The sequence below is a fragment of the Telmatherina bonti genome, assembly GCF_933228915.1.
Source record: "Telmatherina bonti genome assembly, chromosome: 19".
NCBI classification, from domain to species: domain Eukaryota; kingdom Metazoa; phylum Chordata; class Actinopteri; order Atheriniformes; family Telmatherinidae; genus Telmatherina; species Telmatherina bonti.
This window is the reverse complement of record NC_136617.1, coordinates 31,575,682-31,592,529: the sequence shown is the minus strand read 5'-3', so window position 1 is coordinate 31,592,529 and position 16,848 is coordinate 31,575,682. Positions and strand designations below refer to the sequence as shown.

The window sequence follows — 16,848 nt, the reverse complement described above, 5'->3', positions numbered from 1 at the left end:
ACTGTGGAGGGAGTGAATTTTTCTCTAAATCTCCCATTTAAAGTAATTTAATCTCAAAGGTTGGCATATTTAGGGGCGTGTCATTTTAATTGACAGGTACCCAACCTCACGCTTCAAGTAAGAAGAACGTAGAACAACCACAGTTTTTAGCCGGTTAACAACGAGACTTAGGGTTAGCCCTCTTACCTCCGTTAGCTGGTTAGCTCCTGTTATCTCCGGGTTAGCTCGGTTAGCTTTTAGCTACAGAAAGCTCGGAGTTTGCTCGATGTCAATCATCCACCATGACGCTCACAGCCCCCCCTCTCAGCTCCACCTCTTTGCCCATATTTGTATTTTTTGGGCGAGATGACGCGCATGATGCTGCCAAGATGGTGATGGTAGGAACCGCTCACCGAGCTTCAATTCAGCTCTTCAGAAACCTACGGGTGACGTCACGGAGGCTCCGCCCATCTTTTATATACAGTCTGTGGTTTACACATTATAGTGCAAAAAAAATGCTAAACTTAAAATAGAACCTTTAACCACTAGTAGTGCATTTAATATGTGTCCCATTCTTTACAGTACTTGAGAACAGATCACATTACCAATAAAACAAACTAGTTAAATATACATTTTTACCTTGATGAATGAATTAAAAAGCATTTCATGAGATGAACTTTTTAAATGTTTTTGTCTTCAGTCTATAATAAAAGGCATGAATATCTTAATGTAAGCCACGGCCGGTTTGGGCTGGATCTATACTCGTATGGCATCGGCATCAGGTTGGGTTCGTGTAGCTGACGCAGATGAAAATGTCTACACTTCATTTAAAAGGTACACACTCAGGCAAAGCTCAAATGAAATGTAAATTGATCTGTCGTATTACAGTTTCTTTTCTGGATCTGCAGGTTCCATCCAAAAGTCTCTGGTGACAAAAAAAAAAAAAAAGATGCCTGTGCTTATTGATACTGTAAATTTTAGCATTGAAAATACCTAAAAAAAAGAAGTTTTTTTAACAGTAGTTTTGAGATTAAATAGGTCTTAAAAGCTATGATGCACATGGTGTAAAGGGTTAAAAGTGACTTGAGCTTATCAGTTTAAATCGATGCTATATAAATAAAGCTTAACTGAACTGAATTATCTAGCTTTCCTATAACTTACACTGGTTGTGAATGTGGTGCGTGTGTGTGGTCTGATCAAATCAAATCAAACTTTATTTCTATAGCACTTTTTATGCCAGAGGCACACCAGCGATGGTGTGTTGCTACTTGTTTACTCTCAGCAGAGCTAGCTCATTACAGCAGGATCTATTTTTAGCCCAATGTGATTGAAACAGGGTCCCGAGGGGAGCGAAAGCACAGAGGTAGCGGATCAAAAGAGGCTCAGCCCTCAACATTGCTTTGGAAAGAGAATCGGGGATACACAGCTGGTGATGATGTGGCAATCTCTGTTCCTGAAGTGGATCATGATCTGGCTTTTAGTTCCCTATTGGTAGCTTTAGGCTCACATAGCTGTTTTTACTTCAGCAATTGTCATGTCAGAAGAAAAATAGTAAATACTAACCGTGTATTTATTTATTAGAAATTATTTATGTGTCACTGCACATAAATATAACTCGCTGGCTGCATGGTGCAGTATGACGCAACATGCCACCCATCACAATGACTTAAGCCTTTTTCTGCAACAGTGGAGAAAAACAATAAATCAGGAAAAACATTGTAACTGTAATGGATATTACTTTCAGACAGCGGCTTTGCTCAAGAAATCAGAGTCCATCACATCAAATGGGGCTCATATCAGCGTGCTGTTCCTTTCATTCTTTTGCCAGCATGGCATGACTTTGTCTTCCAGCTGCTTTGTAAGGCAGCTGTTGCTCCTCCAATCATATTGATTCTGCTGCTCTCAGTATTTGTTATAGCAAAGGTCCATTCTTTGCTTCTTACATTCTTAATTTACCTTACTATCATGTAGTGTTTTAAAAATGGGAAATTCAAAAGTATTCAATCATTATTCTGGATATTCTATGGATTTGTTGAGGGAAAAAAAGGAAAGGGGGCAATTTGCAGTTTAATAAATTGAAATGTACACTGATTTTTGATGAATGCCATGTGAGTTCATCTACCAATGGCATGAAAGAACTGAAGTTTTTCTCTCATTTAAGGATTACTAACCAATCAGATATTGAGCAGGGTTTGGAAAATGTTTGGTTTCAAAGATCCATCTGCATCTTGAAGACCCAATATGCAACTTTAGCAGATTTTCTGAGGTACCACATCCCCAAACTTCTATGCAACCACTGATGGCTAACTTGGCATCCATCTTACATCCCTCTTGCATTGTGAATCATCTTCGGTCACTAAATAACAGATTAATCTTGACACTTATCTTATTTCGTGCTCAGTCCTCTTTTATATTTCTGTTCCTTTTTTCTTTGAAAATGTCTTCCTTCATTTTATTGCAAAATCAATCTGTGTGTTGAAAATGCCGGATGTGTTTGCATCTGTTTGCCAGTGTAAACTTCATGTGACACACTAAAAGGAAAATTCCTAAGGTATGGTCTTTCAGTCTAGGGACACTACTTGGTTGCAACCGTTCCAAAAATGTGCATAATAGATGCAAAGTTGCACAGCCTGTCCTTAAAAACTGATGCTGGACAGGACATACAACAGAACTGAGACGAATGAAATGAGATGAAAACACCTCCATCTGAACCAGTAATGAGCAACTCTGGTATCTCTTGGGCCACCTTTCTGCAGGTTTTAGACATGTTGCAACACCTGATTTTAGATTAAAGGATAAAAACCTAAATATCTGATTTTTTAAAAATTTTTTTATTTTGCTTTTTAATCTTTCCAAGCTAAATTATTTTAAAGAGTTAACTGGATTTAAGTAAAAACAACATGAACTTCCATATTGCACGCAACCACTGGACTTGCCTGTTTATCATCAACCATATCAGGCCAACCAGAAGATGCAGAGATGTTTCAGATGATAAGAATTCTGCAGCCAGATGGAAACCCAGAGCAGCTTTAAAAAGGTCAAAATGGATCTACTCTGCTTTTGTAAGTCTTAAATTCCAGAAAATTCCCCAAAACGGTGTGACATTTTAATAAAGATGAAAAATTTCAGCTTTATTTGCTAGTGGTGAAAAGACCCTGTCATTTCATTGTCTGGAGAGGATGAATGGCAGGATAAAATTGTGTTTTATTAGCTGTTGTGTGCAGTTTTGTTTGGAAGTGTTGTGCCACCATGCATTGTTTAGTACTGTTTTTAATATACCTCATCAGGGTAGAGATAACAGGAGCTAATATTAAAATTTGTCAACGGTATCAATGAGGCCATGCTCAATAATAATGGAGTTTTTTTTTACAACGATATTAACTCTTCCTGGTGTTCCTACCCCTCTTTGCTCTCAGCATGCTGTGCTTCTGTCTTTATGTTGTAATAGGCCTGTCTTCCAGCCAGCAGATTCAGAGCCACTCCACTTTGGCTCCAAGCCCCCAACATAAAGGGGACGGAGAGTGAAAATAATCAAGGAATAGGTGCATTTTTTTCTGGAAAGGCACAGCCAGTTTCTCCATCAGCAATATGTAGGGAGATGATAAATGCTGGGCCTTGGATGGTTCATCCTCATTGCCTGAGTCAGCTAATGTTCCTCACCATAAACTGTGTCTTTAAATTTCTCCATTGTTTGCCAACTTGGCAAATGATAACCCCATCCCCACCCCCTTACCCAGAAGGCCTCTGAATACCTTTGAGTAACTTGCAGTCCAAAAACTCACTCTTTCCTCCCAGCAAATCTTACCTATTTCATCCAGTTAGTGTACAAAGCTTTTTTTCTAAATCAGCTGTTTTACATTTCACAAAAGCTGGCATGGCCTTTTATTATTTGCATCTAATGCATCAAACTAAACCAAAAGTATACTACCAAACTATCCTGATTTAACTTTATTTTCCTGTTTTGCTCTTTTACAGACTCTGGAGGCAGTGCTGAACTTCAAATACTCTGGGGGTGCAGGCAAAGTAGAGGGCTATTACAGGGAATTGTCTCTGGGTGTCCGTGTTGATGTGGAGCCTTCAGTATTTTTCACTAGAGTGAGCACCTTACCGGCCACCAGGTAACACACACACACACTCAAGCAACAGTTTCGCCACAGTTATACTGTATGTACAAGCATTTGCAAATGGGCTCTCCTTTAAAAATGACTCGAATACCTTGGTTTTTATGACATAGTCATAGTAATTTTTTAACAATACTAATGCGTTTTGGTTCAATGGCCCACAGTGTCTTTATAGTAGATTTCTACCAATACATATTTTCCACATTAATCTGAAATCCATCAACACTATTCCTCCCTATGGAAAAATGGAAAAAAGTACAAAGGCCTACACACATGGATGTATAATTTAACCAGGAGATGGCATTACCGGGGGGAAAAAAAAACTACCATAAAACCAACAAAACTCTAACAAAACCCATACCTATTTTCACGGAAATGTTTACCAAATAAAAAGAAAAAAGGTTTTCAAAAAATAGCGAACTGTAACATCTCCCTCAAGTGTGGTAATTTATCCTTTGACTTGATAGCCCAAAAAAAAAAGGTTTCCTCTAAATGAATTTGCTTGAACTCAGTAATGATAGAGGTTGCAATATTTGGGATTTTTTTTCTGGAATCCCAAATATTGATTTACACAACCAGAACCTTTTGTGGATAAATCAGTTCTTTCATTTTGACCCAGGAGATCAATTAGTGAAACATCCAAGTGGATTTGAAAGGATTTGGGCTAAAGGAAACAGAAAATTAACACATAAAAAAATAACATCTTTAATCATGAGACCAAATAGCCTTTCCATTTCATCCATCCATTTTCTGATGCTTATCTGGGGTTGGATCTCGGAAGCAGCTGCCTAAGCAGGGAAACCAGGACCACTCTCTCTTCCCAGCCACACTCGCTAGCTTATCCTTAGGGGTTCCCAAGGCATTCAAGGCCAGCATAGAGACATAACCCCTCCAGCATGTCTCGTGTATTCACCTCACCAGGGAGGCGTCCAGGAAGCATCCTAACCAGATGCCCGAGCCACCACATCTGACTCCTCTTGCTGTGGAGGAGCAGCGGCTCTACTCTGAGCGATCTTATCTTTCGGTCACTACCGATTGATCATAGGTGAGGGTAGGAGCATTGATCAACTGGTAAAGTAAGCTCTTCGCCTTCTGGTTCAGCTCCTTCTTCATTATGACAGAGAAGGGCAGAGTCCATATCCCCGCAGACGGTCCACTGATCCATCTGTCAATCTCGCACTCCATCCTTCTTTCCCTCCTGGGTTTCCTTGAAATCCTCCGATTGAAGCAGGACCTCATTCCCGACCAAGAGAGGACACTCCACACTTGGCCTTGGCTGAGTTAGTTAATCTCTCCCTGGAAACAAATCTGACTTATTGCTGCCCTTGTATACCAAGCTTTGACACTGGTTCTAGATAGACAGCCAGTTCCAAATGACACAGAATGTTTCTTAGGGCAGGATTTTCTGGTATACCGATTACACTGATGCACACATCAGAGCTCAACTACTGTAGTATTGTCAACTTAGCGAAACTGGTATATTTTGCTACATAATGAGGCATCTGCCATTGCTCTATAAATTAACATGTCTTCATATTATTTGTTTTGTTATATTCAGATGGCAAACTTCTTGTAATTGCCTTCAGCTTGTGGTGGTGGGGGATATTGTAGTTTTTCAGAAATTCCTATAACTTACTAATTAGGATAAAGGAAAACAAAGCAATGTCAGATGAGCAATTCTCTGTTAAGTTGAATTCACATTCTAACCTGGACCTTACAGGTGTTTTCCACAGTCATTCTGATATTGTTAGGTTTCAGATTGATTATCCTCCTGCCAGCATAGACTGTAACCTAATCCAGCTGGCAAACCCTGCTGAGGCATTTTATTTTACTTACAGGGTGCTTGTTAGTACAGATTCCCTGGGTCATAATCATGTAGTTAGCTGAAAAGGGAGATTCCATTGCTGTTCTATCTCTAACCCCAACTGTTTAATTATTGCTGTAAATGTCACTGTACAAGTATCCTGACTCCCCGTAATTTTCTATATTTCAGACTCTGATTATGTCTTTGAAAGTGGTTTTAAACATTAGTTCTCCAGGTTTTCTGAATTCATTGCCTTTCTTTTGACATTAGCTGTTTTTTCTTTCATTTTCAGTCCAGTTTTGGAGCAGATTATTTATAGAAAATGCTATTTCGTTTTTGTTTGTTAGCTACGTAAAACTGGCCTATGAATGACTCAAGGACAAACTGGACACATTGTTGTGTTATAACACACAGCAGACAACAAAGAACCAATTTCCAATTTTATCTTTTGGCACTTTGATACCAGCTGTCTGTGACAGAGATGCATCATTTGTTTCAATTTATTTAGTTGTATGATAAACATCTCCCTATTTTTTTCAGTGTTGCATATTGTAGTATTATTGGAGCAACAAAAGGATCCACAGAGACTTTAGTGAAACAAAATTAAGGAAACAAGCCAAGTGGAGTGTCAGAAAATATCTACAGCAGATGGATGAGATCTGAAAAGTGATTGTCTCTTAAAGGTTTGGGGAAAATGACAGCAAATACCCGACACAGGACCTGAGACACACATCTAGACTAGGGGATCATCAGCTCTGGACCCCTTGTGCTACTGTCCTGCAGGTTTAGATGTTCCCCTGCAGCAACACACCTGACTCAATTTATAGGTCACTTTATTTGATTCATGTTTGTTGCCGCAGAGAAACATCTAAAACCTGCAGGGCACTGGTACAAGACGTCCGGAGTATGTGATCCCTTATCTAAACCTTCATCTGATCTCTCTAATGATCACTGTAGCTTCACCAAAAATGGTTTCTACAAAGGGTGGTAATCAAGAAGCCATTCTTAAGAAAGGGAAACGGGGAGAAAAAGCTGAGGTATTACACAAAAACCTGACTGAAAATTAGTAGCAACAGGTCTAATGGAGTACTCAATCTTCTCCAGAGCCTGAATATTTATAAAGCAGTGTGCAATCTTCTTGACAGAGAACAGAACAAAAGGCATTCAACATTTAAATCAAAGCTTTGGAGACCAGGAGAAACCAGGAGAACTATTCCTAAAGATTATTCAAAAGAATGGACGACTTAGTGTATAAATGGTTTCTTATTAAGACACGAGGAACGGCTCAAGAATTTTGCGCAGCATTGTAAATTAATTGATAATAATTTGGTGTCTTACTTTGGTGATTGACTATTAACCTTTTTAATCACTAGAGTCATACATTTTACTTCTAATGAAGCCAGAAGATTTAGTGATGTGTATTCACTGACAGCTTGGATAGCAGCCGCAGCAAATTGATAGTGAATGAATGTAAAACTATTTCTCATTTTTCAATGCTTCTTCAAGTGCCTGCTTGATTATATCCAATCAGTTGAATTAGGCACAGATGGCCTCCAGTCAGCAAAGCGTTGCAAGAGAAAATTGATAGATATGTGAACCATTCAGCAGCAGCGTTACAACTGGAAAAAAAAAAAGAGAAAAAGCTTATTTTTAAGAAATATGCAAAACACTTCAAAATGCTTGATTGATAAGATGTAATTGACTCAAACCCATTTTTACTACTAAATATAACAAAATGCCCAACGATGAAGTCAAGATCCATTTAATATTTATTGTACATTACTGTAGACCAGTGCTTTTCAACTGCTGGTGTTCCTTTCAGAGATTGTTAGGTGTGCCAGGGGAAACTATCTTATTCAAGATATTTAGACAAGAACAACTTCATATTGTTAATGTAGGCTACAGAGTTTCATTTTTCAACATTTTAAGTTTGTGGTGTACTCTGTGATCTTTTCAATGAAAATAATGTACCTTGGCTCAGAAAATGTTGAAAAACACTGCTGTAGACATCCCATAATACCTTAACACATCCAAATGCAGACGTTTTCACTGTGTTTTGCTTCATCCCTCATTCCAACTTCTCAGTTTAAAAAAAAAAAAAAAATCATACTCAAAGCGAGGGAGACAGATCGGAGCGGAGTAATGACCACTTGAGGTGAATCATTAGCTGTAATAATATCTTCAGTTTGAGTCATCTGTCTTGGCTCAGTGCTGATAGATACGCTGTACTGACTGCCTTACCATCACTGTCATGTCAAACCCACCCTCCCCTGCCACCGCTGCTCCTCCTGGTATTTTCTCCCTCACTTCTCTGACATACAGTATCTGTTGGCACTCAACCAAAGCTGAAAACATTTTAAAAGCTTTGAAAGATGAGGCTTTACAGACATTTGAGCAGACTGTCTGAGGATCTTGAGAACTTTTCTCCGGTCAAACTTTTTGAAGCTCAACATGCATTTTTGTACCTGTTGATATAATATTGAAGAAAGATCTGTTTGTCTGGTGCAGATTTTTATCTGGTGAGAGTGATAAGAATCTCCAGGCACATTACTATTTATTATCTGGTGGTTAAAGGGGATACAGTGATTACTGAAGGATGTTGATATATATATATATATATATATATATATATATATATATATATTTTTTTTTTTTAATGGATTATTTGTCGCAGTATGGCCACCATTACATGTGCCATCTCTCTCTACAATCTAAAGTGTGCAAAATCTCAGGCACATTCAGACCAAAAGTGAACCAAGGAAACTGTGAAGGGCAATCGATTGTTGGCGCTTCAAACCAACCTGGGTCCACTTCTAAAATCAAATTCTTGTGAAGTGTTGTGAATGCTCGTTGACACTCTGGTGCAGACCAAAGAAGTGAACTCTGGTTTGATTAAAAACTGGGGTCTTGACTCACGCAAATAAATCTTGGTGGAGTTCACTTGCAGTGTGAAAGCAAATGAACCAAAGTGTGAACAGGAAGACAGGAAGGGATTTCTAGTGCGTTGTAGCCCAACATGTTAGACAGCTGACTCTCATGCTGCTCAAACTAGACAGATTCTCATGAACTATTCACTGGACACTAAAGTAAATCAGAATAAATACATAATTTTGGTGTTGCTCCATTGTGGAGCCATTTTTGCCCCGACCAATCTTTCTGCTTGGTGAGTGATAGTTTTGGGCAATGCCGCCTCCAGTAACCAGCTGTTGTATCTGTGTGTGACATTGTTCAGGCATTTTGGTTTGGTTGAGTGAAATACAGTGTCAAATCTAACCAAATGAAACAAACATGCAAAGCTTTTAACAAACAGGGTCTGCTGGACTATCTTGGTGTGAGTGTGGCCCTTAAAGTCAGTGCCATAAAGTTATTTGACATGTTTTTCTGTGCCAAATTTTAAACAATTTTAGTTACTTGAACTTTAGTAATTAATTTCAGGAAAGCGTATCAATTCTAGGATTGTTCAGTTTTCACTGGGAATGACAACCGGTGCTTACTTGTATGGGTGAATTGAAAAAATAATGGAAAACTAAGAGTATGTTGCTGTCTGTCAGATCCTGGATCTATGGGTGCATTCACATTAGGATAGTTCGCTAGACTCAGTCCGGATGGGGACTCGGCTCTGTTGTGGGGGGATGTAACCATGCCGAGTTAGAATAATATATTCCAATTCCCACCAGAGGCGGCGCTGCACCAGTATTTAGCCAAAACGAGGACAAAACCCACATGAAGAAGAAAACTCAGTTTCTTCCACTTGCGAACAAAACATGAAGATGAAACTATTGCTGTTATTGTTTTTTTTTTTTTTCATTTTGTCTTGTGTAAATATTCTACACAAATACACTGCAACAACGGACGCAGTATGAACAACAGACGAGCAGAGGACTCTTCACTCGATCACTATGTATTTATCCACAATGCAATACTTTCCTAAATGTAGGAAGTGACTATTTTGTAGTCTGCTTTTTGTATTTGGTCCGCTTGATACGGACAGAGACCTGCTTTTGTAGGCGGACCAAGTCCGCTTCTTTGATCCGGATCAGAATTTGTTTAGCGCATTCACGTTTCCCCAAATGCGAATGGCTGCATTCAAATGGTGAATTCAAAACTAGTCTGAGCAAATGAACCAGGATCTGAATAAAAAAGACTGATGTGAAGATGCTATGGCCAACTAAAATAAACCACAAAGAGAGCAGTCAGTTAAAACCACATATTAACATGTTTCTCTTCTGCTTTTAAACTTTTTTTCTTCTGGGCTCTGCAAACATCATCTCCTTAGTTCACACAAAAAAAGGTCTATTGGAAAATCTAACATGCATTTCTATGGATGTCAGATTTGGTTTTTTGCCTAACTCCTGTGGTATCGACAGTAACTGCTCAGTCAGACATCTCTTTTACTTATAATAAAACCCATTTACAATGTTTGTTTACCTATCTGCACACACATATTCACACATTATTTGCTTGAGTTAACCTTGAATTTCTCATCTGGAATGATACTTGTTGTGAAAAGCTCGATTGAAATTTTTCCAGTGCTGGGATTTAAAAAGGCTATTTAAAGAAGATGATATCGAACTGTAACTTATCCTTTCGTTTTGGCTTTGGACTTTTTCTCACTTTTCTTTCCTTCGACATCTGCTGATATTTATTTGAACAACAAAAGTAAAGCTACTCCCCTTTTCAGATTCTATGACAACACTTTTCTGTGTGACATGGCCTTAATACCTGTGCAATAAGCAGTGTGCTATATAGAAAAAAAAAAAAAAAAAACATTCATAAGTTCTTGCGTGAAATCAGGTTGTTTTAGTCTTAATTGTAAAGATTTATATTTCCATCAAGAATATACGCTACCAGTCAAAAGTTTGGACACACTTTCCCATTAAATCCAATGGGAAAGTGTGTCCAAACCTTTGACTGGTCCAGTATTTCAAACACATAAGCAGAGCCAACTTTCAATATTCCAGGAAAGTCCAGGTAGCCAGTCCTGAGATCCTCTCAAGCTTTGTGCAGGGTGTTTGGATAATTTCCAGAGCTGTGTTGGTTCCGTATCGAGGAGAAGGTCCAGTCGCTCTTTCTTCTGTCAGTAACAGGTGATCATGTACGTCTTATGCTTACCAGAGCTTTGGGTATCGCTGTGTTTCCGTCTGCTACGGGGTGAGGCCCAGTTGTTAACGCACTGGACTCTGGTTCAGCTCTGGTGGGTAAACTTCGGCTGAAAGTCTATCAATAAAAACAAAAATAACAAAACGGTCCAATCTTACTTGAATTCGAGAGTGTTTTTGTTGTTGCCTAGTGACACTGTGGATGCTGGAAGCGACTGCTAAATAAAGACTCAACAAAAGACTAAAAACAATGGAAAAAGGAAAATAAACCCATAAAATATTTCTTAAGTTTGAACACAAAGGTCTTTGCACGTGCAAGGCTTGCTCTTTCTTCTAGTTTCCTTCTACTCCTCTTTAACTGACTGCTCTACAACTTTCTTTAAAGCTGAAAATTTACAACCAATTAAATGAAACAAAACGAAGAATTTTCAAACTTCCATCCTTTAACTTTAGAAGATATCTGGTTAGATAAAAAAAAAAACAAAAAAACAAAAACAAAAAAGAAAACTTTCTTTGGCCTTCAATAAACCATATTGACATTAACTTATAAGAGTCATCAAACATCATTCCAGATAACCGAAGGAGTACTTGTATCTTATTTAAATACTGGACAGTAGTTATTTACCTGTTTTTATTTATATAATATTACAACATTAAAGAGTAGATTGTCCTAAGAGCTATAGGGAGAAAAAACCCATTTGATTCCTCAGAAACATTTCACAGAAGATGTGTGTATATATCTATATCTATATCTATATATATATATATATATATATATATATATAAGTATATACATATATATATCTATATATATATATATATATATAAGTATATACATATATATATCTATATATATATATATATATATATAAGTATATACATATATATATATATATATATATATATATAAGTATATCTATATCTATATCTATATATATATAGATATAGATATATAAGTATATATATATATATATATATATATATATATATATATATAAGTATATACATATATATATCTATATATATATATATATATATAAGTATATACATATATATATCTATATATATATATATATATAAGTATATACATATATATATCTATATATATATATATATATATATATAAGTATATACATATATATATATATATATATATATATATATATATATATATATATATATATATATATAAGTATATCTATATCTATATCTATATATATATAGATATAGATATATAAGTATATATATATATATATATATATATATATATATATATATATAAGTATATATATGTATATACATATATATATATAAGTATATATATGTATATACATATATGTGTGTGTATATATATATATATATATATATATATATATATATATATATATATATATATATATATATATATATATATATATATATATATATATATATAATGTATGTATATCAGATGATGCTACATTTAAAATTTTTATTTTGAAATTTTGACAAATTCCTAGACTATAAATTTAAACTTTAAAGGAAGTGTGTTGACACATTATTTACAATCATACTCTGCAAGTTTCATAAATGTAAAATGTAAAAAAATGTAAATTGAAACGGGACATGAACGATCCTACCTCCTTATTACACCTGCAACACATGTTTGATTTCATGATGACTTATTTTAATCTAGTTTGTGAGTGAATTCTGCAAGTCTCACTACTTCCATCCATCGCTAGGAAACACAACGGACAAACTTTAAAAAAAACAAAACCAAAAAAAACATTGCATTCTTGGCTTTGTTTGCTAAAAATACTCAGCTCTTTGCATTTCTATAAATCTAACAATGCTGATTAAGTCTTTTACTTTTTCCATGCAAAGAATACATCAATATGTTTTGTTGTGCCAGAGAGGCGCTGCGGGATCAGCACTTATTGATCACAGTATTGATCTTTTTATTTTTAGTTCCTCACGAGGTGAATTCTATTTTTATTGCCACACCATAACGATGTTCCCTGTCTTAGGTAATGATTGAACGATTGATTTGTATTTAATTATTGCCCGACATGGCTGTAGTATTTATTGCGGATGTCTTTTTGTGGTCGTAGTGCAAAAACCTGATTACGTTACAGAAAACATGCCCTTTTAGATTAATAACATAAACATCTTGACCTTTAAGCTCTTTTGTTTTAGCATTCTCGTTTTTTCTTCTTTTTGCCCCATCAGGTTTTTCCTTTAATGATCTGCAGGAATGGTCTTCTGAGTTTATTTATGTCGTCTTGAAAGTAATATCAATCTGTTTCACTGGTGGTGGAACTATGAAATTAATCTCTGACAATTAAACAAGTTCCAGGAACACAGATGCTTACACACACCAGCAGCACATGAAGCAAAAATGATCCAGAAGTTCATTAAAGGTGAATAAGGTATTGATATTTGGCTGATGGATGATTTGCTTTGTGCGCTATGAACGAGGGATGATTTGGCTCGGTCTCCGCCTCTCTCTGCTCTCAGGGGGCGATGTACAAATCCCCAGACCAGAATTAGGACAAATAGTTTGAAACGCTATCGGCAGTTCTGAATTATTTAGGTAGCTTAGATCTCCGCGCTCTGCCTTGTTGCTGGGATGAATACTTATCAAAATGATTCGATATGATAATTCAGTTATTATCGCTCCAAAAGCTTTCATCTGCCGCCCTTCTGCTGAATTTCCCAGCAACAGATCTGAACAGCACTCGACAAAACTTTCATATATCTGTCGCCTTCAATTAAACGTCAGTCCTCGTTGTCTGAACCCATATTTCTCTCTCTTCCTTTAGTGTGTCTTGTGTACTTGGCCTGTGAGCGTAAGGATCTGTTTTTTAAGTCGGGGGTGTGATTGATCACTTGAACCGAATCCTGGTCCATAAATCAGCATCTCTTTCTGTTCAGCTTGTTTATCATGCTGCTAACAAAGACAACAGTAGAAATAAAAGATAAACATTGGCTTTCCTTAGAAGATATGCACTTTTAATGGCCTTAGTAGTTTGTTGGGGACTTGGGTAATCTAAACTAAACCCGATTTAAGAGCTGGTTTGGAGAGAGGTTATCTGGAGAGAAGATTTGCCTTCACACAGGGAAGTTTTGAAATATGGCATTTCATATTCTGTCATTACAATCAAATTTTTCAACTTGGAAAAAAAAAAAACTATCTTGATTTTTGTTCATATCGTCCATGATTCACTGATTTTTTTAAAAGCAGAATCAGCTTGAATAAAACCATGTTGCAAGTAGGGACGCACCGATCCACTTTTTGGGAGTTCCGATCCGAAACCGATATCTGACAGTTGAATATCTGCAGATACCAAATCTGTTTATGTGAACATTATTGTAACTATGGTTATTATTGCTGTTATAACTGTGTAAGATTTCATTAGGTTGTAATAAATGACCCATCCTTTCTGAAGTTACCTCACCAATACAAATATAATAATATTACAGATCTAACAATTTCAACAAGTTTTATTTTGATTTTGCCCATTTATTTCTTTTAAAACACGTCCGAAGCATGTCATCAAACACATCTGCGCTGGTTTGACTAACGTGGTATCGGGTATCGGTTGTGGTATCGGTACACTTTTATTAATACCAACTACCAGTACACAAGCTTGGTGTTGAGCCTGCATCCCTATTTGCAAAAGACAAAGTATGACACCACCTTTAATGCAGTATTTCTTTTTTTGTGTACTAAATTGGTAATTTTCCCAAACACTGACTTCCACACACCTCGAAGCTTTTCCTTATTGCTCTTTTTAAACATGTCCCAGTCATAGTTGCAGGCTTTTTTCTATGTATATGAAATCCAAATATTTGAATCCGATAGTTAATATTAACAACATAAAGCATTTCACACAGCAGTGTAAGAAAACAAGGCTTTTACGCCTTAGTCACGTATTAAAAGTTAATCAAACTTAGTGAAACGAAAATGAACTTATTATTTTCAAGAGCCTGAAGTAAGCAATGATCTTTTACTGTGTAAAAATGGACTCATTGTTCCTTTTTCCTTGTTTACAGCTGTCCATGAATCAGAAATGCTAATACCAACAATGTATAGCAATTACAAAAACACGGCATTTCCAACGTTTTTTGTTCTTTGTTCGGACTAAAAACACTGTTTTTAATGTTTTTGCAGAACTTTATCAATATTGTTTTTCCTCTTTAGTAGTGCCGCCAGTGCTCAATAAAAGAAATCATTTTCACAGATGTTAGAAAGATTACCATTAAATATTTAAGTACAGTCCCAGAAAAGCTTTGGAAATTCAATCAAATGATTTAAATACATGGAAGTCAATATGATGTGGCTCTGTAGTCGTAGTATAAAACAGTTTTGTTGCTGAATTTGACGGCATTGGACTGATATGTACAAAGAAACAAATAATAAAAAAAAAAAAAAAAGACATTTTTAGAATAAGTCAAGAGTTAGTAGTGGGATACTGTCGGGAAGTTATCTTAGTTTGTTCAGTACAGACAGACTGATACTTATTTACTGTATGTACATCATTTAAAAAGTCTTGTTAGGTTAAAAGAAATAGAAAACACTTTACTGAAACTGTCTCAAACTCTGATAAATACCACACTAATACCACACTATGACAATGGTAGATAGAGTAACAGAGTGGTCACTAAAGCTTTGTAGTTTCTTTGTTCTGGATTATGTTTCCTTGTCAGGATAATATAATGGTTATGTGTGTAGAGTGGGGAGTAGCACATATGGAGCCATATCCACCATTCTGAACACAATTTCCTCAACATAGCTTCTGTATCGTGCCCTGCCTTTGGTTAACTATTTTCTCTGGTGAGAGAAATACAAACGGGAAGAGGTTTGGCATCAACAAAAACTAATGAGAACAGGTCTCCAAAGGTGGCTGACAGCAGTAGAAAAGGTAAAACTAAATGGCAGTGAACTATTTACAGATCTTAAGGCTGACTAAGAAGAGAACACTGTTAGTGATTGATAAGCACAAAAAAACAGGATTAAGATTTTCATGACTTTCTTAGATGCAAGTGTCAATCAGCCTTTTGCAGTTTTTTTCAATTGTTGGCAATTTTACAAACAGGTCCCTTTTTTTTTCCAAAATATTTACACAATTATCCAAATATTACGCTCAGTTTGCAAAATTCCTACATATTTCGCAGAATGTCACACTTTGGTCACACACATTTATAAAACTGGTGTTTGTTTTTGTTCCACTAACACAGTCTTTAACACACACTACTGCGATCAACATAAAACACATTTGTGAAAACACCTCTTGTAGGAAATTGCCTGGGATTTTTTTTAGATGTTTTGTTGGACATTTTATACAGTGAAAGGGATGATTTAGATGAATAAAATCTAACCCATAATATCACTCATGATCACTTTGAGGTTCACCTGTCTGGTGAGTACTCAACAGAAAACTTGACGCAGCACAATGGAGCTCCTTCAGCCACAGTATAATATGTTCTATGTTATCTGATTGGTGTTTACTAAATTTCTTTGACCTTTTGAAGTTTTTTCTTTGTTTGTCACCATTTCCTGATGTAAAACTGTAGAATTTCACTCAGACCGTCCAGTTTAACTGATCTCCTAAAACTGGCCGAGCATTTTTCTTTGTGATTGAGCCATTAATTATTTGGACAGCTCTAATTTATGATGGTGTTTCTCATTTTTTACTCAAAACATCATTCTAATGCAGCAGCTATGGCTAATCTGTCAACATTACATATCTCAATTACAGTTTTGTTTTTTGTTTTTTTTAATAAATATTAATTTTTTTGGATTTTTTTTCCCCAGTTTATTCCTGCTACTCTTTTAAATGCAAATATAATGTGAAATATCAGT

The 16,848-nt window shown here is 36.1% G+C and overlaps 1 protein-coding gene across 1 annotated transcript in view; it reads left to right on the top strand.

Moving 5' to 3' along the window:
- trappc9 (trafficking protein particle complex subunit 9) overlaps nucleotides 1-16,848 on the top strand; it is a 292,239-nt gene that overhangs the window by 141,384 nt on the left and 134,007 nt on the right. Inside the window, exon 17 of the mRNA XM_079258776.1 lies at nucleotides 3,955-4,097. Coding sequence (XP_079114902.1) covers nucleotides 3,955-4,097 — 143 coding nt within the window. The remainder of the gene's footprint in view (nucleotides 1-3,954; nucleotides 4,098-16,848) is intronic.